The 24279-nt window shown below is 42.0% G+C and overlaps 1 protein-coding gene across 1 annotated transcript in view; it reads right to left on the reverse strand.

The window, feature by feature from the left end:
* The window catches only part of CANX (calnexin), a 34233-nt gene extending 9954 nt beyond the window's left edge, over positions 1–24279 (reverse strand). Inside the window, exons 1-10 of the mRNA XM_053567302.1 lie at positions 24092–24279; positions 10598–10771; positions 10104–10177; positions 9622–9680; positions 8642–8783; positions 8185–8266; positions 7468–7660; positions 4550–4739; positions 2872–2985; positions 1599–1755 (exon numbers count right to left, since the gene is read on the reverse strand). Of these exons, the coding sequence (XP_053423277.1) occupies positions 1599–1755; positions 2872–2985; positions 4550–4739; positions 7468–7660; positions 8185–8266; positions 8642–8783; positions 9622–9680; positions 10104–10177; positions 10598–10768 (1182 nt within the window). The 5' untranslated portion in view covers positions 10769–10771; positions 24092–24279. The remainder of the gene's footprint in view (positions 1–1598; positions 1756–2871; positions 2986–4549; positions 4740–7467; positions 7661–8184; positions 8267–8641; positions 8784–9621; positions 9681–10103; positions 10178–10597; positions 10772–24091) is intronic.

Raw genomic sequence — 24279 nt, forward strand, 5'->3', positions numbered from 1 at the left:
TAATTTTTGTTCCAGCTGTCATTGTTGTTTAGCAGGCCTGGGGCAGGTTCAAACACACCAACCCGGGTGTAAGTGGCCAGCACCCTAACCACTGAGCTACAGGGAACTGAGCCTAAAGGGCAGGTTTTTTTTTTTTTTTTTTTTTTTTTTGGTAGAAACAGAGTCTCACTTTACCACCCTCGGTAGAGTGCCATGACATCACATGGCTCACAGCAACCTCCAGCTCTTGGGCTTACGCGATTCTCTTGCCTCAACCTCCCGAGCAGCTGGGACTACAGGCGCCTGCCACACACCCGGGTATTTTTTTGTTGCAGTTTGGCCAGGGCCGGGTTTGAATCCACTACCCTTGATATATGAAGCTGGCGCCCTACTCACTAAGCCACAGGCGCTGCCCTAAAGGGCAATTTTTAAAAGTGCAATTTTTATCTTATTGTTTAACTGCACAATTGCCATGGTACCCTAACCTGGGGCAACAGAGTGAGATTCTGTTTCAAAAATAAAGAACAGAAAAACAGGGCGGAGCCTGTGGCTCAGTCGGTAAGGCGCCGGCCCCATATACCGAGGGTGGCGGGTTCAAACCCGGCCCCGACCAAACTGCAACCAAAAAATAGCCGGGCATTGTGGCGGGCGCCTGTAGTCCCAGCTACTTGGGAGGCCGAGGCAAGAGAATCGCTTAGGCCCGGGAGTTGGAGGTTGCTGTGAGCTGTGTGAGGCCACAGCACTCTACCAAGGGCCATAAAGTGAGACTGTCTCTACAAAAAAAAAAAAAAAAACAGAAAAACATACACCTAGTATATGCATACAGATTTAACACTTTATAAAGTTTGACTAAGTGAAAATTAATGGTTATAAATAATTTTATAATAGAGAAAGGATCCAAGGGGCTACATTTCCATAGTAGACCTGAAACTTTATGAATTCACTACCTATATTCTCACCATCTCACTTGAGCTTCAATCTTTTTACATCTGAAGACACTGAGGCTAAGTGAGCTTATCTGCTATGGTGGAAATACCAGCTCCTATCACAGTCCTCTTATCCATCATGTCACACAGATTGCCAAGCCTGGGATTTGGATTCGGTGGCTGAAAGAGCCCTGCCATCTGACAGCCGGGTGCCCAAATCATAAGTTTTCCATTTCCTTTTCCATTCCAAAAGCCTCCATGCTTATAAATTGCTGGTGGGAATAGAGGTGAGTTAAAATAAAATGCACATGGTCTTCATCCAGCAATTCCTGTCTAGATTAACTACCTAGACAAATACTTCCTGCATACATTCAGACAAGGATGATTACCACAGCACTGATAATCCACATAAATGGCCACTAACAGGAAAACAGCTAAAGGGCAATTTTTGTTTTTTTCAAGACAGTCTAAACCTAGTTAGAAGGCAATTGTGAGAACTATTCAATTCCGTTTCTAGGTTTATCTTCCCAACACTTAACTCATTAAGGTTTCTCTCAATTTATGAAATTTACTTTCTGCTTTTCATTCAATAGCTTCAATACAATGATCATCCAGGCAGCATCACTGAGACAAAACTTCTATCTAAATACTAATAAATCAATGAAAGCAACTCAATAATCAAGAGGCACAAACCTGGTAGTTAGGATTGTCCATCATGGGAGCCTTCCATTTGCCCTTGTAATTGGGGTTGTCAATCATAGGTCGCTGCCAGACACCACACCCAGGGGCTGACTCACATTTCGGGTTGGCAATCTGAGGAGCCTCCCATTCTCCATCCATGTCTTCATCCCTTTGGAGATATAAAAGCAACAAATTATAAATGGATTCTATAATACAGTACTATGAACAGCTTGTTGGCCCAAAAGTTACCTAAGCTCCCGTTAAAATGTTTTCACAGTATCATACTATGGATGACTATCTGGTCTTGTTTCTGTATTGCCTGCAACAATTTTTCATAACAAATGAAAAAATGAAAAAAAAAAAAAAAAAAAAAATGAATGAGGCTTGGCACCCATAGCACAGTGGTTAGGGTGACAGCCACATGCACCAAGGCTGGCGGGTTCGAACCCAGTCCGGGCCAGCTAAACAACTGCAACAAAAAAATAGCTGGGCGTTGTAGTGGGCGCCTGTAGTCCCAGCTACTTGGGAGGCTGAGACAAGAGAATCGTTTAAGCCCAGGAGTTGGAGGTTGCTGTTAGCTGTGATATCATAGCACTCTACCGAGGGCGACATAATGAAACTGTCTCAAAAAAAAGAAATTGAAATTATAGTTAAGTTTTTCAAGCTCTTCCCTTAAATTTGGGCACTTGGCCATATTAAAGTATTAAATTTAACTTCAATTAAAAAAGAAGATAATGGGCGGCGCCTGTGGCTCAGTGGGCCCCATATACCGAGGGTGGTGGGTTCAAACCCGGCTGTGGCCAAACTGCAACAAAAAAATAGCCAGGTGTTGGGCGGCGCCTGTGGCTCAGTGAGTAGGGCGCCAGCCCCATATGCCGAGGGTGGCGGGTTCAAACCCAGCCCCAGCCAAACTGCAACCAAAAAATAGCCGGGCGTTGTGGCGGGTGCCTGTAGTCCCAGCTGCTCGGGAGGCTGAGGCAAGAGAATCGCGTAAGCCCAAGAGTTAGAGGTTGCTGTGAGCCGTGTGACGCCACGGCACTCTACCCGAGGGCGGTACAGTGAGACTCTGTCTCTACAAAAAAAAAAAAAAAAAATAGCCAGGTGTTGTGGCGGGCACCTACAGTCCCAGCTACTTGGGAGGCTGAGGCAAGGCAATCACCTAAGCCCAGGAGTTGGAGGTTGCTGTGAGCTGTGTGACGCCACAGCACTCTATTGAGGATGATAAAGTGAGACTTTGTCTCTACAAAAAAAAAAGGTAAGTTAAAAAGTTATCCAAAGCTCTTACCAATCGTCTGGCTTCTCTGCATCTGGATCAGATATATATTCAGGCTCATCATCTAACCAGCCTTCAGGTTTTGTGGCTTCTTCATCTGGAATCTTAGCAGGGGCATCTTCATCCCTTAGACACAAAAGAAAAAACCAGCTATAACACTGACCAGAGAATCAAAGAGTACTTCCACTCTGTGAATCTGAAACAGAGCATTCTAAAAATATGTAAGGCCTTATAATCCCAGCAATCTGGGAGGTCCAGGAGGAAAGATCACCCGAGGCCAGGAGTTTGAGATCAGCTTGGGCAATATTAGCATAGGAGATGCCATCTCTCCAAAAACAAACCCTGGCACATGCATATACTCCTAGCTTCTTAAGAGGTTGAGGCAGGAAGATCCCTTGAGCCCCAGAGTTCCAGGCAGCAGTGAGCTATGATCCAGCTCACTGGATACTATACTCCAGCCTGGGAGACAACTGAATGCTGTCTCAAAAAAGATTTAGGTCATGCTCTGCCTTTGTGTGTCATGGTGGCAGCAGATGCGGCCTTGACATACAGAATGATGCCAGCAAGTTGTGGACCTGTATGTGCAACCAGCAACCATATCAATGGTACCAAGAACCACACATCCATCCAGATCAACATGGCTGAGTTTTACAAGGTAGATTTAATGACCGGCAGATTTAATGGCTAGTTTAAAACCTATGTTACTGACCAGGTGCGGTAGCTCATGCCTATAACCCTAGCACTCTGGGAGGCCAAGGCAGGTAAATTCTCTGAGCTCAGGAGTTCAAGACCAACTTGAGCAAGAGGGAGATCCTGGCTCTACTAAAAAAAAAAAAAAAAAAAAAAAAAAAGAAAAAACTAGACAAGCGTTGTGAGACATGCCTGTAGTCCCAGCAACTAAGGAAGCTGAGGCAAAAGGATCGCTTGAGCCCAGAAGTTTGAGGTTGCTGTGAAATATAATGATGCCATGGCACTCCTTCCAGGGCGACAAAAGACTCTGTCTCAAAAAGAAAAAAAAAAAAAAACCAACCTCATGCATGTCAAGCTCATTCCTGCTCCTCTATTTCTACATATTATGTTCTTCAAGGAGGAACATCCTCTGCCATCTTCACCACTTAATTAATCTCATTTTGCTTTTAAGTTTCACTTTAATGTACTCTGATTCAAGAAACCATGCCCAGGTAAGATACACCTGGTGCTCTGGTCCCCTGGCAGCCCTTCCTGTAGACCCTTACCATAGTACATGGTGATTTTACTTATCTGCCTCACAACTGGACTCTGAGCTCTGGGTAAGCAGATGGTAGTGTCCTCTGTCCTTGTATTCAACTGCCTAACACAGCAGAGATCTCAGAGTATTGTTTTAAATAGGAAAAAGGTTATTTTTCAAATTAAAATTTCAGGACTTTAGCTTTAAATGTGAATTCAAAGAAGCACTAGAATGGCCAGACTATGAGACCTGAGGTTCTGCCACAAACTGTCTCATGACAGGCAAGCTGCATAACCAATTTCAGTATTCTGTGGTTTGTAAAATGCTCCTTTCCTGCTATAGCAATCTACATTTTTCCTACAGTTTAGACTGCATCATAGATTGCTGAAATTATCAGATCTTACTCAACCAACAGTTGGTTGCTCAAACCATGTGGAATATACAAAATCCTCCTATACCCAAAGACAGGCCTCCAAGACTCACCAGTCATCTGGCTTGACAGCATCCGGATCTGGTATTTTTGGTCTTTCATCCCAATCCTCAGGCTTCCGGTCTTCTGGGTCCTCAATTTCACGTGAAGGATTTACAGCAGGAGTCATGTCATTCAGCAGATTTCCACTGTTCACAACAGACTGGTCAACTAATATTTCAAAGCTATTATCTGGATTCAAAACTGAAAAAAAATTAAATGCAATTAAAAATAGTTAATTAGGCTTAGCACCATAGTTCTGTGGTTAGGGTGCTGGCCCCATGCACGGAGGCTGGTGCATTAGAACCTGGCCAGGGCCTGCTAAACGACAATAAAAAACTGGGCATTGTGTCGGGCACCTGTAGTCCCAGCTACTTAGGAAGCTGAGGCAAGAGAATTGCTTAAGCCCAAGAGTTTGAGGTTGCTGTGAGCTGTGATGCCACAGCACTCTATCAAGGGCGATGTAATGAGACTCTGTTTCAAAAAAATAAAATAAATAAAAATGCAAAAAAATAAAAATAGTTAATTAACCACTTGCTCCCAACTTTCTCCTTACCATAACAAAAAAGGTCATGACTTCTCATAGGAAGCAGCAACTTAGAAACACAGAACACAGACCACAAGCACTGGGGTCACAATAGCCTCACCAACCCAGGCTTTAGTGGTGTTGGGCAACTGAACTTCCCCCTTCTCCTTTACTTTTTCTTTTTTTTTTTAAGAACTACCTTTGGGGCGGCACCTGTGGCTTAAAGGAGTGGGGCGCCGGCCCCATATGCCGGAGGTGGTGGGTTCAGGCCCAGCCCTGGCCAAAACTGCAAAAAAAAGAACTACCTTTGAACCCCTTTACTTTATTATTATTTTTTTTTAGGACAGAGTCTCACTTTGTTGCCCTCAGTAGAGTGTGAACCCCTTTTCCTTATCTGAAAAATTAAGTATTAGTGGGGCAGTGCCTGTGGCTCAGGGGGTAGGGCGCTGGCCCCATTTAATAAGGGTGGTGGGTTCAAACTCAGCCCCAGCCAAACTGCAACCAAAAAAAGGCGTTGTAGCCAGTGCCTGTAGCCCTAGCTACTCAGAAGGCTGAGGCAAGAGAATTGCCTAAGCCCAGGAGTTGGGAGGTTGTTGTGAGCAATGATGCCACAGCACTCTACCAAGGGCAACAAAGTGAAACTCTGTCTTTACAAAAAAAAAAAAAAAAATTAAGTGCTAGCTTCTCAGGTTTCTAGAAATTACAACAAAAGACAGTTAAAAATTTATAATACCGGGCAGCACCTGTGGCTCAAGGAGTAGGGCGCTGGACCCATATACCAGGGGTAGTGGGCTGGAGCCCAGCCCCAGCCAAAACTGCTAGAAAAAAAAAATTTTTATAATACCAAAAGACCACATTTATAGACACTAATAACATCAAAAAACTTACAAAAATTGGGGCAGCGCCTGTGGCTCAGTGAGTAGGGCGCCGGCCCCATATGCCGAGGGTGGTGGGTTTAAACCCAGCCCCGGCCAAACTGCAACAACAAAAAAATAGCCGGGCGTTGTGGCGGGTGCCTGTAGTCCCAGCTGCTCGGGAGGCTGAGGCAAGAGAATCGCTTAAGCCCAAGAGCTGGAGGTTGCTGTGAGCCATGTGACGCCACAGCACTCTACCAAGGGCAGTAAAGTGAGACTCTGTCTTTACAAAAAAAAAAAAAAAATTACAAAAATTAACCTAATTGTTGGTCTGAAACAAATGGTTATGCATCAGTCAGCAGGCAAGTCGTCTATTATAACCTCCCAGTAGAAAATGCCCATTTCTTCATTTTTAATAGAGCTGGTATTACTAGCATGTATGTTTACCAAAATTTCTAATTACCCAAACATTTATGAAAACACATGTTTGTTCACTCATGGTTGTACTTCTGAAATCCAATAGCAAATGAAAACATAATTTTAAATCCATAAAATCATCTTAAGTGTAATTTTTACTATAGCCTAGATCCTACACCAAAATGTCTAAATTTAGGTAGCTGACCAAGTTACAGCATACCCAGACAATGGGACACTATGCTGCTGTTATCAATGATAGTGAAGATATGTTCTTTTGAGGGAAAATTTTCACTCGTGCCGTCAAGAAAGTTAGATACATGGACAAATATACATCACTACGTTAATATTTCAGATACTTTAATCTTTTGTGTGTATTTTTTCATTGACATATCATAGTTGTACATATTTTGGGAGTACATGTGATATTTTCATAGATGTATACAACGTGTAATGACCAAATCAGGAATATTTATCACCTCAAAACATAGTAGAACCTCTGTATTTAGGGAGGGACTGTAACAAATTGGTCAACACAACTGTCAACATAAGAAACTAGCCTGCTGTACTGATACATACATGTGGTGCATGTCCAGCCTATGAAAATTAGGGCAACTTCAGGAAGTGGTCAATGTAGGGAGGTGGTCAACTATGGAAGTTCTACTGTACATTTAGAAGAAGAGGCATGTCCAGCAAGAAGGGCTTCATTAGAAACAAACAAAAAAAACCCTTCTAATGTCCAAATGATTAAATTCAATTGTCCAGGTAGTACTGGAACATTCAAAGAAAGTTCAACTAAAAGATAATTTTGAAGCCTTGCTAATGTATTTCTGTATATCCTATTATTCAACATTTTATCAACAAGAAAATATAAAAAAGGAAGAAATGAGGGAGATCAGCAGACAAACTGTATGGGACATAAAGCCTATTCCTGAAATTGTCTCAAACCTCACTTCTCAGTTCAACCTGTGAAAGAGAAGTTTCTTTCAATGCTGACAAATTAAGCTCATTTCCCTACTAAGATAATAAAACAAGTAAAGCTTATTTACAGGATTGAGTAACTAGCTGTATGAGAAATCTTTAAATGAATGATATATATGTAATGCCATAAAACCCTCAAACTAATGGTTTTTCTTACTTAACGTGTAAAGATGAGTTTTCTTGTCAGTAAAATAGGTCTTCAGATCTGCATCTGGTCTCTTAGCATGCTTTTCTTCATAAATACCCGTCTTAGGGTTTTTGTGGCGGAAGATGAAGTGCAATTTATAATCTTCTCCACATTTATCTGGACCAAACATAATTGTGTAAGGGGTCTTGTCGTGGAACTGATCCTTCAAAAACAAAAATAAATTATTTCAAGTATCTTTAGTCAAAGAGTTGAAGAGCAACACCTTTCAAAAATATATACAGTATTTTCTCTTATAAAATTCCAAATAAATTAGTAATTGTTAAAGTGGAAAAGCTATTTATGTTGAAGGTTTGTTTAGTAAAAAGGAATAACCATCTATCAGGAAATTTAGAATAAGAACATATTTAAGTGCTTAAAATAAAAAAAGGTAACACATATACCTAGATAATTTCCTTTATAGAACAAAGAAATAACCTTGCTAAAACCAAAAATTCAACAGAACAGAAACCAGAGATATGACACAAATTGTTGGCAATAGCTTTGAAATTCATATTTCAAATAACAAGCACATTAGTGTTAAAGTCAATATTCACAACCTTCTAAAAGATTTAAATAGCAGGGGAGGAAGCCTTTAGTTTCACAGGCCTTACAAAATTTTCTTTACTTTTCTTTAAGTTACTTATAATTATAGGTGGCCAGTTACATCAAGAAATAGGAATTACCTACCAAGTTGAGTTCTGGTGTTTTAGAAAGCAGTTTCACATAGGCACCACCACATTCTATTCCATTTTGGAAATTAACCTCATACCTAATTTCAGAGAAGAAAGCAGAAAATAATACGGCATTTTGAAAGATCAAATCTCTTAATTTTTACCCCTTTCCCCCATTTTGGTCATATGTTTTATCACAGGTCCACCTTCTATTGTTTTTGAATAGCTACCTAATCCCACAAAAATAAATTACATTAAAACTTTACCAGGTGAATACTTTTTGACAATCATTGTTACAAAATAATTTATTGGGCAGGAAAAAAAATTAATTTCTAAGATGCTTAAATTCGCCCCCAAATCCCTATTGTAACATATAACCTCCTAATTTTTTAAACATAGTAAAAATCTTGTAATAGATGTCTTCTGAGATTACTCTTTCTAGAAAGCTTTTATCAAACAAGCATTTCACTTACTGAACAATGAGAGGCTTGGTATCAAACACGAAGGGCTTGTTCAGTTTAGCAGAGATGGCATGATGCTTGGCCCGAGACATTAATACAAGTCCTTTATCACCTGGAAGCTTTGATTCTTTCATCTCATCTACTTCCCACTTTCCTATAATACAATACAAAAAAGCTCCACACCTCTGAAGGTTCTTTAAATGGTAACAAAACAAACTAAACTCCCAAGTTGTATAAGTCTATAAGTCTATCATACTGATAATTTTTTCTTTTTTTGAGACAGAGTCTCACTATGTGGCCCTCAGAGTGCCGTGGCATCATAGTTCACAGCAACCTCAAACTCTTGGGCTTAAGTGATTTTCTTGCCTCAGCCTCCCAATTAGCTGGGACTATAGGCACCCGCCACAACGTCCAGCTATTTTTTTTGGTTGTAGTTGTCATTACTGTTTGGCAGGCCCTGGCTGGGTTTGAACCCGCCAGCTCCAGTGTATTTTGGCTGGTGCCCTAGCCACTGAGCTACAAGCGCCAAGCATACTGACAAATATTTAACATATTCCATTTATGTTTGGGAGTTGGCCTATTAATACCAAAACACATATTAAATATATTTGACAAATTTTATGATTTGTTTTTTTACTTGCAGCATATTTATTATACTACTTAGAAAAGACCTATTTCCTACGTTCAGCAGTGTAGATGACTAAAAAGGTTTTTTTTTTGTGTGTGTGTGTGTGTTTTTTTTGGCCAGGGCTGGGTTTGAACCTGCCACCTCTGGCATATGGGACCGGCACCCTACTCCTTGAGCCACAGGCGCCGCCCAACTAAAAAGGTTTAATGCTATTAAATACAAAAGCAACACACAAAAATGGCAAAACTTCCAAAGGAAAATCTTTAAGCTTATATCTCCTTTTAAACTTGTCTTAAGAGACACCATGGAGACAACATGTCAAACGTCTACCTGCTACTATATCTAAACAAAATTCAATTCTCACCATCATATTTGGCAATTTCTTCATCAGTGTCATCTTTCTTGGCTTTGGATAAAATCCACCTGTATGTAATTAAGACAAACCCCCAAATTAAAATCCAAAAGAGAGTTCACCTGTGAAGTAAAATAATGTAAATGCTCATAAAAGTAGGACTTCTTTTTGGTCTTCTTAGCCTACTTTTAAATGTCATACAAGTAGTGATGATTCACTATATTCAACTACAAACCTATGAGGAAAAAGTATCAACCTATGAGATAATTTCCTTTTTTTAAGAAATCAAGAGAAAAAAGTTTTTCTCAAAGAATAAAATATAGGGTGGAGTGGGAGAGTGAAAAGAATGGAAGAACCACAAGTTTCAAAATGGATGTGAACACTGCATATATAAAAGTTAGACGTATCACTATGTAAGATGCTATCCAAAAAGTATCCACTGTTCCACCTTATTTACATAATCCTAAGAATTTTTTCTCCTAGGAAACACTTACCCTGACAGAGTTCCTCTGTCAAAGGAATCAGCAAAATACACTTCCCCTGTTGGAACTGGAGCTTTATAGGTAACCTGTGTTAAATACATAAATGAATTTAAAAAGCAGCATGCCTTTTATTGGAATTTATTCTGTTGGTTTGCTTTCAACTGTCACAATATTTTCATAGCTGGCCCTCAAATTTGATCTGTATAACTGGCTTTGGGCAAGATATAACAAAGGCTCCCAGAGAGATCAGTACACATTTTAGCAAACTTTACTTTCTCTTTGAGAAAGACCTAAATTTTTTTTTTTGAGACAGAGTCTCACTATGTTGCCCTCAGTAGAGTGCTATGGAGTCACAGCTCACAGCAACCTCAAACTCTCTGGGCTTAAGCAATTCTCTTGCCTTAGCCTCCCAAGTAGCTGGGACTAGAGGTATCCCCCACTGCATTTCAGTCTTCAAAATTTTATTATCTCAAGATGTAAAAGGAATAGATTCAAACCCTTCAAACCTTTGGAGATGGAGGAGGAGCGCTGGTATCTGGCTTCGAGTCTTCCACCTCTTCAATGACATCATCTAGGTCATCCTCAATATCAATCACATTATCATCATGTCCATCATGAGCCTGAAGGACAGTAGTTCCAAGGGCCAGCAACACACACAGTAACCACTTCCCTTCCATGATCTACATATAAAAAGAGTAAAATATGTGAAATGTACACCTATCTTAAACTTCATAATGACCACTAACCTCTCTTATTTCTTTTTTTTTTTTTTTGTAGAGACAGAGTCTCACGTTATGGCCCTCAGTGGAGTGCCGTGGCCTCACCCAGCTCACAGCAACCTCCAATTCCTGGGCTTAAGCGATTCTCTTGCCTCAGCCTCCCGAGTAGCTGGGACTACAGGCGCCCGCCACAACGCCCGGCTATTTTTTGGTTGCAGTTTGGCCAGGGCCGGGTTTGAACCCGCCACCCTCGGTATATGGGGCCGGCGCCCTACCCACTTAGCCACAGGCGCCGCCCACCACTCTCTTATTTCAAGTTAAAGCTTTCAAATTAGAGCTAGAAGGAACTTTACTAGGAGTATATAATATTATGGATAAGGAAAGTGAGCCCAGAGAAATTAAGGGGTTTTCCTAAAATCAGTTGAAATTCAATTTCCACCAAGAGGTGGAAGCAACCCAAATTGTCCATCAATGGATGAAAGGAAAACAAAAGGTTATACACACATACAATGGAATATTATTCAAACTTAAAAAGGAAGGAAATTGGTCAGGCACTGTGGGCTACAATCCCAGCACTATGGGAGGCAGGAAAATCACTTGAGACCAAGAGTTCAAGACCATGTTGGGCAACCTAGCAAGACCCCATCTCTAAAAAGATTTTTTTTTTTTTTAATTAGCTGGGCATGGTGGCACTTGTAGTCCCAGTTACTTAGGAAGCTGGGGTGGGAGCATCACTTGAGGCCAAGAGTTTCAGGCTGCAGTGTTCTACAATTATATCTGTGACTAGCCACTGCACTCTTGGGCAGAAGAGTGAGACCCCATCTCTTCAAATAAAATATGGAAACAACCCAAGTACAGATAAATACATGTGTTGATTAATAAAACATGGTATATGTACACCACAGAACAGCGGTTCTCAACCTGTGGGTTGCGACCCAGAGGAACTGTATTAAAGGGCCGCAGCATTAGGAAGGCTGAGAACCATTGCCATAGAGTATTGGCTGTAAGAAAAAAAAAATTGGTGGGGCGGCGCCTGTGGCTCAGTCGGTAGGGCGCCGGCCCCATATACAGAGGGTGGTGGGTTCAAACCCGGCCCCGGCCAAAACTGCAACCAAAAAATAGCCGGGTGTTGTGGCGGGCGCCTGTAGTCCCAGCTGCTCGGGAGGCTGAGGCAGGAGAATTGCTTAAGCCCAGGAGTTGGAGGTTGCTGTGAGCTGTGTGAGTCCACGGCACTCTTCCAAGGGCCATAAAGTGAGACTCTGTCTCTACAAAAAAAAAAAAAAAAAGAAAAAAAATTGGTGAATTTATACCCTTTGCAATAACCTGGATGAAACTAGAGACCATCCTCCCAGTAAGAATGGAAAAACAAACATCACATGTGGTCACTTTTAAGAATGGAACTTAACGATCAACACGTGTGTGTATACATGGTAGTAAAAACAATGGCAATCAAGCAGGTAGAAGGAGGGAATGAGTAAATTTACACCTAAGGGGCACAATGCAAACTACCCAAGGGATGGACACAATTATAACCACCACTCAAAATATACAAAAGTAATGCATGTAATCAAAACACTGGCGCCCCCTATAACATTCTGAAATAAAAAATAACATAAGTAGGTAGAAAAATCCAATTTCAAAAGAGAAAAAAAATAAATTAATTAAAATAAATAAACTCCTAGCACTCTGGGAAGTCCAGGTAGGAGGATCACTTGAGTTCAAGAGTGTGACCAACCTGAACAACACCAAGAATCTGTCTCTACTAAAAATAGAAAAAAATTAGTCAAGCACAATGGCACACACTTATAGTCCCAGCTACTCAGGCAGCTGAAGCAGGATGATTACCTGAGCCCATTACTTTGAGGTTGCCATGAACTATAATGACTTAAAAGGCAAGTCACAGACTTGGGAGAAGATATTTACGAAACATTAATCTGATAAAGAACTTGGTCTAAAGTAGAACTCAAACTCAAGAATCAAAAAACAGTCTAGGCTCAGCGCAGCTAGGATGCCAGCCACATATACCAGAGCTGGTGGGTTCAAACTCAGCCTGGGCCTGCCAAACAACAATGACAACTACAACCAAAAATTAGCTGGGCATTGTGGAGGACGCCTGTAGTTCCAGCTACTTGGGAGGCTGAGGCAAGAGAATCGCTTAAGCCCAAGAGTTTGAGATATTTGAGGTTGCTGTGAGCTGTGATGCCACAGTGCTCTAGTGAGGGTGACATAGTGAGACTGTCTCAAAAAAAAAAAAATAAATAAATAAATAAATAAATAAGGGCGGCGCCTGTGGGTCAGTGGGTAGGGCGCTGCCCCCATATACTGAGGGTGGTGGGTTCAAACCCAGCCCTGGCAGAACTGCAACAAAAAAATAGCTGGGCGTTGTGCTAGGCACCTGTAGTCCCAGCTACTTGGGAGGCTGAGGCAAGAGAATCACCTAAGCCCAGGAGTTGGAGGTTGCTGTGAGCTGTGTGACCCCATGGCACTCTACCGAGGGTGATAAAGTGAGACTCTGTCTCCACAAAAAAAAAAAAAAAAAAAAAAAAACCTCACAGTCTACTTAGAAGGTGAGTAAAAGATCTGAAAAGACACTTTTCCAAATAAGATAAACTGATGGTAAAGAAGCATAGGAAAAGATGTTCAACATCATTAAAACACCAAAGTTGCCAGGCAAAGCAGCTCACATCTATAATCCCAAGACTTTGAAAGGCCAAAGCAAGAGGACTGCTTGAGGTCAAGAGTTCAAGATTAGTCTGGGTAACCTAACAAGACCCTATTTCCACAAAAAGAGAGCAGCAGAGCATGTGCTACCCAGCTACTTGGGAGGCCAAGGCAGAAGGATTGCTTGAGCTTCAGAGTTGGGAGGCTGCATTGAGCTGTGATTGCGCCACTACACTCCAGCCTGGGAGATAAAGTGAAACTCAGTCTCTAAAATAGATAAATAGGCTCGGCACCTGTAGCTCAGGAGCTAGGGCGCCAGCTACGTACACTGGAGATGGCAGGTTCGAATCCAGCCCAGGCGTGCCAAACAATGACAACTACAACCAAAAAATAGCTGGGCATTGTGGCGGGTGCCTGTAGTCCCAGCTACTTGGGAGGCTGAGGCAAGAGAATTGCTTAAGCCCAAGAGTTTGAGGTTGCTGTGAGCTGTGACGCCAAGGCATTCTACCAGGGCGACAGCTTCAGACTCTGTCTCAAAAAAATAAAATAAAATAAAATAAATAAATAAATAATATGGTATAGATCGAATATCCCTAATACAAGTAACTGAAATCAAAATGCTCCAAAATCGAAAACTTCGAGTACTGACACAACATTCAAAGAAAATGCTTACTGGAGTATTTAAAATTTTGAATTTTGGGATGAGGGATGTTGAACCTACGTGTAATGCAAATATTACCAAATAAATAAATAAATCCAAAATCTGAAACTTGGAACACTTCTGGTCCCAAGCATTTCAGACGAGGGATACTCAACTAGCATGGCTAAGCTGGGTGAGATTTGGTTCACGCATGTAATCTTAGCACTCTAGGAGGCTGAGGTGGGTGGACTGTTTGAGCTCAGGAGTTCGAGACCAGCCTTAGCAAGAGTGAGACCCCACCTCTACTAAAAATAGAAAAAAATAGCAGAGTATTGTGATGAATGCCTATAGTCCCAGCTACTCAGGAGGCTGGGGCAGGAGGATCACTTGAGCTCAACAGTTTGAGGCTGCTGTGGGCTATGATGCCACTGTACTCTAGCCTGGCAACAGAAACTCAGCCGCAAATGAAAAAAAAAATACAAAATATTGTTTTTCGTTTGGGTGGTGCCTGTGGCTCAAAGGGGTAGGGCGCTTGTCCCATATGCCGGAGGTGGTGGGTTCAAACCCAGCCCCGGCCAAAAACCACCAAAAAAAAAAAATATATATATATATAGAAAATACAAAATAGTATAGTCACTTTGGCAAAGGTTAACAGATTCTTAAAAAACTAAACATAGTCTTACTACATGATTTAGCAATCATGCTCCTGGGTGCCAAACTGACTTGAACTTACAGACAAATGAGAACCTACACACCAATGTTTATGGCAGCTTTATTCAGAATCATCCCAAACTAGAAGCCACCAAAATGTCCTTCAATAAGCAAATGTACAAACTGCAATATGTATACATCCACACAATAGAATATTATTCAGCAATTAAAAAGAAATGAACCAGCAAGGCACAAAAAGACACAGATAAATCTTAAATGTATGTTGCTGAGTATAAGGCTGAAAAAGCAAAAAATACTGGATACATCCAATTATATGACCTTCTAAAAAGCCAAAAGAATAGATGGCAAAAAGATCAGTTGTCAGCTGTTTGGGGGAAAGAATCAAGTTGAATAGGTAAAGCAGGGGAGATTTTTATTGGCAATGAAACTACTTGTAACAATACTATGATTGTGGATACAGGACACTGCATTTGTCAAAACCCATACAACTTTATATCACAAAGAGTGAATCGTAATGAAAATTAAAAAGAAAACTAGAAGGTCAAGTGATCCACAGATAGCATGCAAAGTATGAAAACAATCTAATTTTATTACAAATCTATGAAACATTCTTACTGAAGGGTAGGTGAAAGTGTTCATTTAGAAACTCTGGAAATGAGTAGAAAGCCAAGCATGATGGCTCTTGTCTGTAATCCCAATACTTTGGGAGGCTGAGGAAAAGCCTATGAGTTTGAGACTAGTCTAGGCAACATAATAAGACCTCTGTCTCTATATTAAAAAAAAAGGAAAAGAAAAAGAAAAAAAAAGAACCTGAAAAATCAGACTATACGAGAGCACTGTTCTGGTTAATAAAGTTGTTTCCCATTGGCATATAGGTTAACAATTCTGACACTGCTATACTTGTATATGGTAAATGAAAAATGAAGTAAATGGGTGGTGGCTGGTGAGACACTTTTTCACTGCTGAAGTAGAGATTTAAAGATGAGCAAGGAGAGGGAGCTAGAGGAATTATGGTAATGGAAGAGACCTGGAAACATCAGTACAAACTCATGCTCAGCTTAATATTCAGAGGGTTACATACAGAAGTATTTGCAGATACGTGCATGTATGCCAAATAGGATACATATATGTATTTCCTTGCTATCAGCTGGTAGGGCCTAGAAGAAACTTCCAGCAGTAATGAACACACCTAGTACAAAGATCTTAGTGTCTAATATCATTCTCCAAAAAAGGAGAAATGACTAATTCTAGAACCAAGGCAGGAAATACACAAGATAAGCCTGGAGCATCTTGTACTGCCAGAAAGTAAAGTACTCAAAAAACAAAGAAACAACTGGGAGGCTACGGCAGGTGGATTGCTTGAGCTCACAGGTTTGAGACCAGCATAAGCCAGAGTGAGACTCTTCTCTATAAACAGCCGGGCACTGTGGCAGGAGCCTGTAGTCCCACCTACTTGGGAGGCTGAGGCAAGAGAATCACTTCAGCCCAAGAGTTTGAGGTTGCTGTGAGCTATGACGCCACAGCACTATACCAAGAGTGACAAAGTAAGACCCTGTCTAAAAAAAAACAAAAAACAAAAAAACCCTTCAAATTGAGGATCAAAAAGAAAGAGGAAAAAAAGAAAAAACAAACATGGGGATATGTTACAAGAACCTACTTAAGGCAGCATCCATAGCTCAATGGGTAGGGTGTTGGCCACATGCTAAGGCTGGCAGATTCGAACCCAGCCTGGGCCAGCTAAAGCAACAATGACAACTGCAACAAAAAAATAGCTGGGTGTTGTGGTAGGCGCCTGTAGACTCAGCTACTTGGAAAGCTGAGGCAAGAGAATCACTTAAGCCCAAGAGTTTGAGGTTGCTGTGAGCTGTGATGCCACGGTACTCTACCCAGGGTGACAGTTGACACTCTGTCTCAAAAAAAAAAGAAAAAAACCTACTTGAAAGAGTTCTCAATAGCTGAAATGACACAGTTCAAGCAACAAAATAAGTGGCACTGGATTATAACCCATAAAACACCCCTGTCCAAATATATAACTGAATAAATAAATGGGTAGAGACAAATTTCCTGTGCAGAATTCCAAGTAATTCACGCAAATACTGTCATCAAAGAGACAGAGCATAACTCCCCACTCCTGATCAAGAGCCGCACATAGTGACATCCTTCCAAAGACTACAGTGTGAAAAGAGGAAGAAATCACAGACTAAGTTTACAGTAGAAAAATGTGGCAAACACTACCTCAGTCAGGCGATCATTGTCAACATCAACAGCGATAGGTCATGTCAATAGTATATACCTTTTATAAACGTGACAAAGATGGTAATTTAACCTCTGTTGTTTTCCTCCTAAAGACCCATGTCCCCAGTCTAATCATAAAGGGGGGGGTAACCCCAGACAAATAGCAGTAGAGGGACATCCTACAAAATGCCTGATCAGTAGTCCCCCAAAATGCATGGTTATCCAAAAACAAGGAAAGTCTGAAGAACTATCACAGCTAACAATCATCTAAGGGGACATGAAACTAACCATAATGTATCCTGGAAAAGTACAGCAAGAAGGGGTGGGGGGGGCATGTGCCTGATTCCCAGCTGCGTGGGAGGCTGAGGTGCAAGGATGGCTTGACCCCAGGAATTCAAGTCTAACTGGGCAAACGGGCAACACAGGCAACGAGGATCATTTAAACCTAGGAGTTCAAAGCTGCAATGAGCTGTGATGCCACCACTGTGCTCCCGCCCAAGCAATAGAGCAAGACCCTGTCTCTAAAAACAAAGTTAATATAATTAAAAATTAGCCAGGTATGGTAACTCACGCCTACAGTCCTAGCTACCTGGGAGAGTGAGGCAAAAGGATCTCGAGCCCAAGAGTTTGAGGGTGCTGTGAATTATGACCTTACAGCACTCCAGCCTAGGGTAACAGACTGAGACTCTGTCTCAAAACAAAAAAGAAAGAATAATTAAAAGGACGTAGGAAGCTGATAATAAATATTATCAGTATCAATATATCAAAACTCAATGTTTAGGGCTGGATGCAGTAGCTAAAACCTGTAATCCCAGCACTCTGGGAGGCTGAGGCAGGTGGATTGCCTGAGCTCACAGGTTTGAGACCAGCCTGAGCCAGAGCTAGACCCCATCTCTAAAATAGCCAGGCATTGTGGCAGTTGCCTATAGTCCTAAGCCACTTGGGAGGCTAAGGCAAGAGGATCACTCAAGCTCAAGAGTGTGAGGTTGCTGTGAGCTAAGATTCCACAGCACTCTACCAAAGGTTGACCAAGTGAAACTGTCTCAAAAAACCAAAACAAAATTTTTTTGTTTATTAATTACAACGAATGTACCATACTAATTTTTTTTGTTTTGCTTTGTTTTTGAGACAGGGTCTCCAGTGGCATCATAGCTCACTGCAACCTCAAACTCCTAGGTTAAAATGATACTCCTTGCCTCAGCCTCCCAAGTAGCAAGGACTACAGGTGCCTACCAAACCCAGAGACAGGATATCCCTATGTTGCTAAGGCTGGCCTTAAACTCCTGGCCTCAAGCAATCTTCCTGCCTTAGCCTCCCAAAGTGCTAGGATTACAGGCATGAGCACCTACAGCCAGCCTTTTTGTTTTTACACTATATAGCCTTGCTATGTCATCCAGGCTGAAGTGCAGTGGCAAGAACATAGCTTACTGAAGCCTCAAACTCTTGACATCAAATAATCCTCCCACCTCAGCCTCCTAAGTTATTAATAATAGAGAAAATTAGGTGTGAAATACACAGAAATTCTCTGTACTATCTTTACGGTTTTTCCACAAATCTGTAACTATTCAAAAAATAGGCTGAGCACAGTAGTAGGCACCTGTAATCCCAGCTATTCCAGAGAGTGAGGTAAGGTGATCACTTAAACCCCAGAGTTTGAGCCTGTGGCTCAAGGAGTTGGGCACTGGCACCATATACTGGAGGTGGTGGGTTCAAACCCTGCCCCAGCCAAAAACTGCAAAAAAAAAAAAAAAAAAAAAGTTGGCTCAGAGCCCATAGTTCAGTGAGTAGGGCACCAGCCACATACACCGAGGTTCGAGCTCAGCTCAGGCCAGCTAAACAATGACAACTGCAACCAAAAAATAGCTTGGCATTGTGGCAGGCTCCTGCTGAGGCATATGGGGCTGGTGCCCTACTCCTTTGAGCCACAGGTACCACCCTTCTTGGTTGTTTTTAAAAAATATTAAGTGACTTTTAAAATAGACAGTGTTGGCTCAGAGCTTATAGCTCAGTGGCTAGGGCGCCAGCCACATACACCAGTGCTGGTGGGTTTGAATCCAGCCCAGGCCAACTCCAACCAAAAAATAGCTGGGTGTTGTGGAAGGCGCCTGTAGTCCCAGCTACCTGGGAGGCTGAGGCAAGAAAATCGCTTAAGCCCAAGAGTTGGAGGTTGCTGTGAGCTGTGACACCATAGCACTCTACCGAGAATGACATAGTGAGACTGTCTCAAAAAATAATAATAAAATGGCTCAGTGCCTGTGGCTCAAGCGACTAAGGTGCCAGCCACATACAGGAGCTGGCGTTCGAGTCCAGCCTGGGCCCACCAAATGGCTGCAACCAAAAAAATAGCTGGACATTGTGGTAGGTGCCTGTAGTCCCAGCTATTTGGGAGGCAGAGGCCGGAGAATCACTTGAGCCCAGGAGTTGGAGGTTGCTGTAAGCTGTGATGCTATGGCACTCTACCCAGGGCAACAGCTTGAGGTTCTGTCTCAAAAAAAAAAAAAAAAAAATAATAATAATAATAATAAAACAGGCAGCGCCTGTGGCTCAGTAAGTAGGGTGCAGGCCCATTTACCAAGGGTGGTGGGTTCGAACCCAGCCCCAGCCAAACTGCAACAAAAAAATAGCCGGGTGTTGTGGCAGGTGCCTGTAGTCCCAGCTGCTTGAGAGGCTGAGGCAAGAGAATCGCCTAAGCCCAAGAGCTAGAGGTTGCTGTGAGCTGGGACACCACAGCACTCTACTGAGGGTGACAAAGTAAGACTCTATCTCTAAAAAAATAAAATAAAATAAAATAAAATAGTGTAGCTCACACCTGTAATCCTAGCACTCTGGGAAGCCAAGGTGGGTGGATTGCTTGAGCTCACAGGTTCGAGACCAGCCTGAGCAAAAAGCGAGATCCCCATCTTTATTAAAAATAGAAAAACTGAGGCAAGAGGATTGTTTGAGCCCAAGTGTTGGAGGTTGCTGGGAGCTATGATGCCACAGCACTCTACCCAGAGTGACAACTGAGACTCTTGTCTCAAAAATAAATAAATAAAATAATAGTGTATAAGAAAAAATAAGGCCATTTTTCATGGACGCTATCTAGCCATCTAATATACACTTCTAAAATGTTAAGTCTTATGGTTTGTAGACACTTTAGGTAGTCTAATATGTTCACAAGAACCTCCAGGAGAATCTATTATCCCCATTCTACCTGTGAGGAAACTAAAACTAAAAGAAATTAATATGGGTCCAAAGTCAAAGATAGGAATACAGACGTGTTCATGAGCAGGAACTCAAGTCAGCCCACAGAACCTGGCTGCCTACTTAATAACTTGCCATTTTGTTGAATTGCTAACCTCTGGGCCTCGGTTACCTCATTTCTAAAATGATAATTAACAGGCTAGGACGGTGGCTCAGGCCTCTAATCCTAGCAATCTGGGAGGCTGAGGCAGATGGACTGCTTCAGCTGAGGAGTTCGAGACCAGCCTGAGCAAGAGCAAGGTCTCTAAAAATAGGCATTGTGGTGGGCGCCTGCCATCCCACCTATGTGGGAGGTGGAGGCAAGAGGATCACTTGAGCCCAAGAGTTTGAGGTTGCTGTGAGCTATATGATACCACAGCACTCTACTAAGGGTGACAAAGACTCTGTCTTCAAAAATAAACAAATAAATAAAATTATAATCAACAACATTATCTACCTCTTAGAACTGTTCTATAAACAAAATGCATATAAAGTGCTTATGATAGTGCCTGGTTTACAGCATGTACTCAACATTAGCAGTGATTTTGATTACCAGATGTTGCTCAGTAACACCTTTTGTTAAATTTTTTTATTATTATTTTTTTATTGTTGGGGATTCATTGAGGGACCTTTTGTTAAATGTTAATCATTAAAGAAAAAAATTAGTGGTTTCAAAACTCACTTTTAAGGCAAATACTGTATGTCTTAGACTAGAAAAGAATCATGTAAAAGGAACTTGATTCCAGTCTCAGCTAAACCATTTTACTATAGGATGAGCATCCCAAACCCAAAAACTAAAACTTTGTGAGCCCTGACATGACATTCAAAGGCAATGCTCAGTTGATCTGGGACAACTCAACTGGTAAATATAATACATATATCCCCAAATCCAAAATCTGAAACACTTCTGGTCTCAAGCATTTTAGTTAAGGCTTGAGACCTGTATTTTTTGTACCTCATGATTTTACTACTATATGCATCTAGTTAACAAATAAAAACATGTATCCAGGTCTTATTAGCCCCTTTCAGAAAAAGTAACAATAAATAAGGCATTTAAAGGAGAAAAATACATAAAATCCAGTGGTCTTTATTGTAAATGAAATCTATTTTAAAACTATAATGCCTTACTCAACATTTTTGGATTTCCTTTTTCATTGACAGGAACAGTAGAACTGATTTTTTCATAGCACTTTCTTTTTCCCCATAAAACTTAAAATAGGTTTAAGATGTTAATACTCAAGTGTATTTAGATTTCTAAATTCTTTAAAATTTTTGTTTTTTTTGAGACAGAACCTCAAGCTGTTGCCCTGGGTAGAGTGCCATGGCATCACAGCTCATAGCAACCTCCAACTTCTGGGCTCAAGCGATTCTCCTGCCTCCGCCTCCCAACTAGCTGGGACTACAGGGGCCTGCCACAACGCCCAGCTATTTTTTGGTTGTAGCTGTCATCACTGTTTTGGCAGGCCAGGCTGGATTCAAACCTGCCAGCTCAGGTGTATGTGGCTGGCGCCTTAGTCGCTTGAGCCACTGGTGCCGAGCCAACTTCTAAATTCATTAAAAAACAAAATTCTTGGGCAGCGACTGTGGCTCAGTGGGTAGGGCACTGGCCCCATATACCGAGGGTGGCGGGTTCAAACTCAGCCCTGGCCAAACTGCAACAAAAAAAAAAAGCTGGGCGTTGTGGCAGGTGCCTGTAGTCCCAGCTACTCGGGAGGTGCCTAAGCCCAGGAGTTGGAGGTTGCTGTGAGCTGTGTGACGCCACGGCACTCTATGGAGGGCAACAAAGTGAGACTCTAAAAAAAAAAAAAAAAATTCTCAAATAATTTTTACAGCTCACAGTTAAGCTTAATTTACAAGTACATCTGTTGCATGCAACTAGCACTTTGCCGACAAGTAAGCTATACAAGTTACAACTATGTTTAGGCACTTTTATTATTTCCTAGAAATTATTATGAGCTGCCATTTTAATTCTCCTATGTGCAGTTCATTACATTTCTCAAAGTGGTTTCATGCTCAACATTTTATTTGTCCCTCCCAAATGTCCCCTTAAGGAAAGACATCCAGGAGACTTCTTGTTCATATTTTAAGTTATGGGGAAAAAAAGTGGCACATAAGTTAGTTATCATGCTAAGCCCAGAATTCAAGTCTCATAAGCCTACATTTATGCTTACCAACTGCCACTTCATCCTTTTCTTGCAGGTCAAAGTGAACTCTGTTACTAAACGGATGCAATAGCATGATTGCCAAAACTGCAGCAATGACTTCTGTCAAAACATTTACCCCTTGTGGCCCTTGGAAGATAATGTGCTAAATAAACTGTAGAGTTAAGATAGTGAGGTGAGGGATGGGACAGAGGGTGGAGAATGTTGGCATCCATTTTCAGACAGGTTAGAAAATTACTCTAACAATATGTTACTTGGCACTTTCTCACGATCCAGTTACTTGGACTTGGTTTGTGCACCCTGGCTTATAGAAAGGAACACTCCCACAGTGTTATTCAGTTCTGTACCTCTGCTCTAGAAATAATGTATAACATTTGCTCAACGGGATGGTTGATTCTATTCACGACCCTCAACCCTGCTGAGAAAAGACTGATACAACAATTTTAAAGATCAATGAAATTCTCTTCCTTAAACAACAAAAAATTCCCCTATTGTTATTAAAAAACTAAGTGAAATCTTCCAATTCCTAAATTAGAAGAGACTTAACTGTGGTTCACCTTTGTTCTCTCAAGCTTTTAATATTCAGCTCAGTTTAACGTCCCTAAACTAGCAATCACTAGCAGTTAATTCACAAAGTCAGTTTTTCCCCCCTTGCCATAAACGTGACTTCAGGTCCTGGGAAACATGACTTAACTCAAACACCTGGATTTCAGTGTAGTGGACCAAAGGCATTCAGATTATAATAATTTATTGCAATAATTATTTCTGCAGCAATTAATATGTATCAGACTTCCCTATCTTATTTTATATACAACTTAATCCTCACAAGTCCATAAGGTATTATACCAATTACCTGGCAAGAACTGGGGCACACAGGGTAAGAACTGCCCAGGTTCGCATAGAAACAAATGGCTGATTAAGGGCTTGAACCAGGGCCTTAACTTTAACTACTACACCAAAACTGCCCAGTCCTCAACTATAATCCCAGTGATCATTAAACTAATCGCACGACCTTGGGCCAGTCATTTCATACCTCTAGGCCTTGGCGAACTTTCGAGTGCTTTGTCGCTTTTAACGTCCTATGATTCTCCGACTGGATTACTCCCCTTCTCCTGAAAATGGTGCTATAATTAAGACTAAAGTTTCTCCACCACAGCGCTTTCTCGTTCTAGTACATTCCCCTTATTCTTCAGGATGCTAGAATCCAGTCTTCGCCTTACGGTTTTAGTTTTAAATACTCAACTGCAACACTCCTCTTTAGTATTTCCTTGCTCTAACTTCACCTTTCCCTACTAATAAGGGTACCTACTAGGCCTGATACCACGCCAGACCTTTGCCTGGTTACATTAGCCCATTATGCGGCTGCCCAGGCAGCCAGCAAGAGGTCTAAGAAAGTCCTAGAAGCAAAGCTACACAAGTAAGTTAGCATTCCCAGAGGTCAAGGAAAACTCTGGGGCACCTGCCACGCCTCCCGACCCCGGCGGCGCGGCCTGGGCCCGGCTCCCCAACCGAAGGCGCCGGGGTTCGGGTCTCGTCACTCACCGCCGGCAAGTCTGCCAGGGCTGGGTGATCTAAAGCCAGTCCGACACTCGGCCCTCGGCCACGCCCGACCCCTCGGCCCCGACAGCGCGCTCCAGGACGCCCGGGGTTCTCACAGGCCCAAGGACGCGCGCAGGCCTTCGGTCTCACCTCTAGCCTACCAGGGACCGCCAGCGGTGGCCAAGCCTTCTCCCGCCCGCACAACTGGCTCCGCGCTGCAGTGGAGACCGCAGCGGAGGGCGTCCAACCGTCACGTGCCGCAGAACCAAGAAGCCTCGGCTACCTCTGCCGCGCGAGCGAGCCCCAGCGCACCAAGCACGGCCCAGCGTCCGCCCCTC

The sequence above is a fragment of the Nycticebus coucang genome, chromosome 17, assembly GCF_027406575.1.
Source record: "Nycticebus coucang isolate mNycCou1 chromosome 17, mNycCou1.pri, whole genome shotgun sequence".
Lineage (NCBI taxonomy): Eukaryota > Metazoa > Chordata > Mammalia > Primates > Lorisidae > Nycticebus > Nycticebus coucang.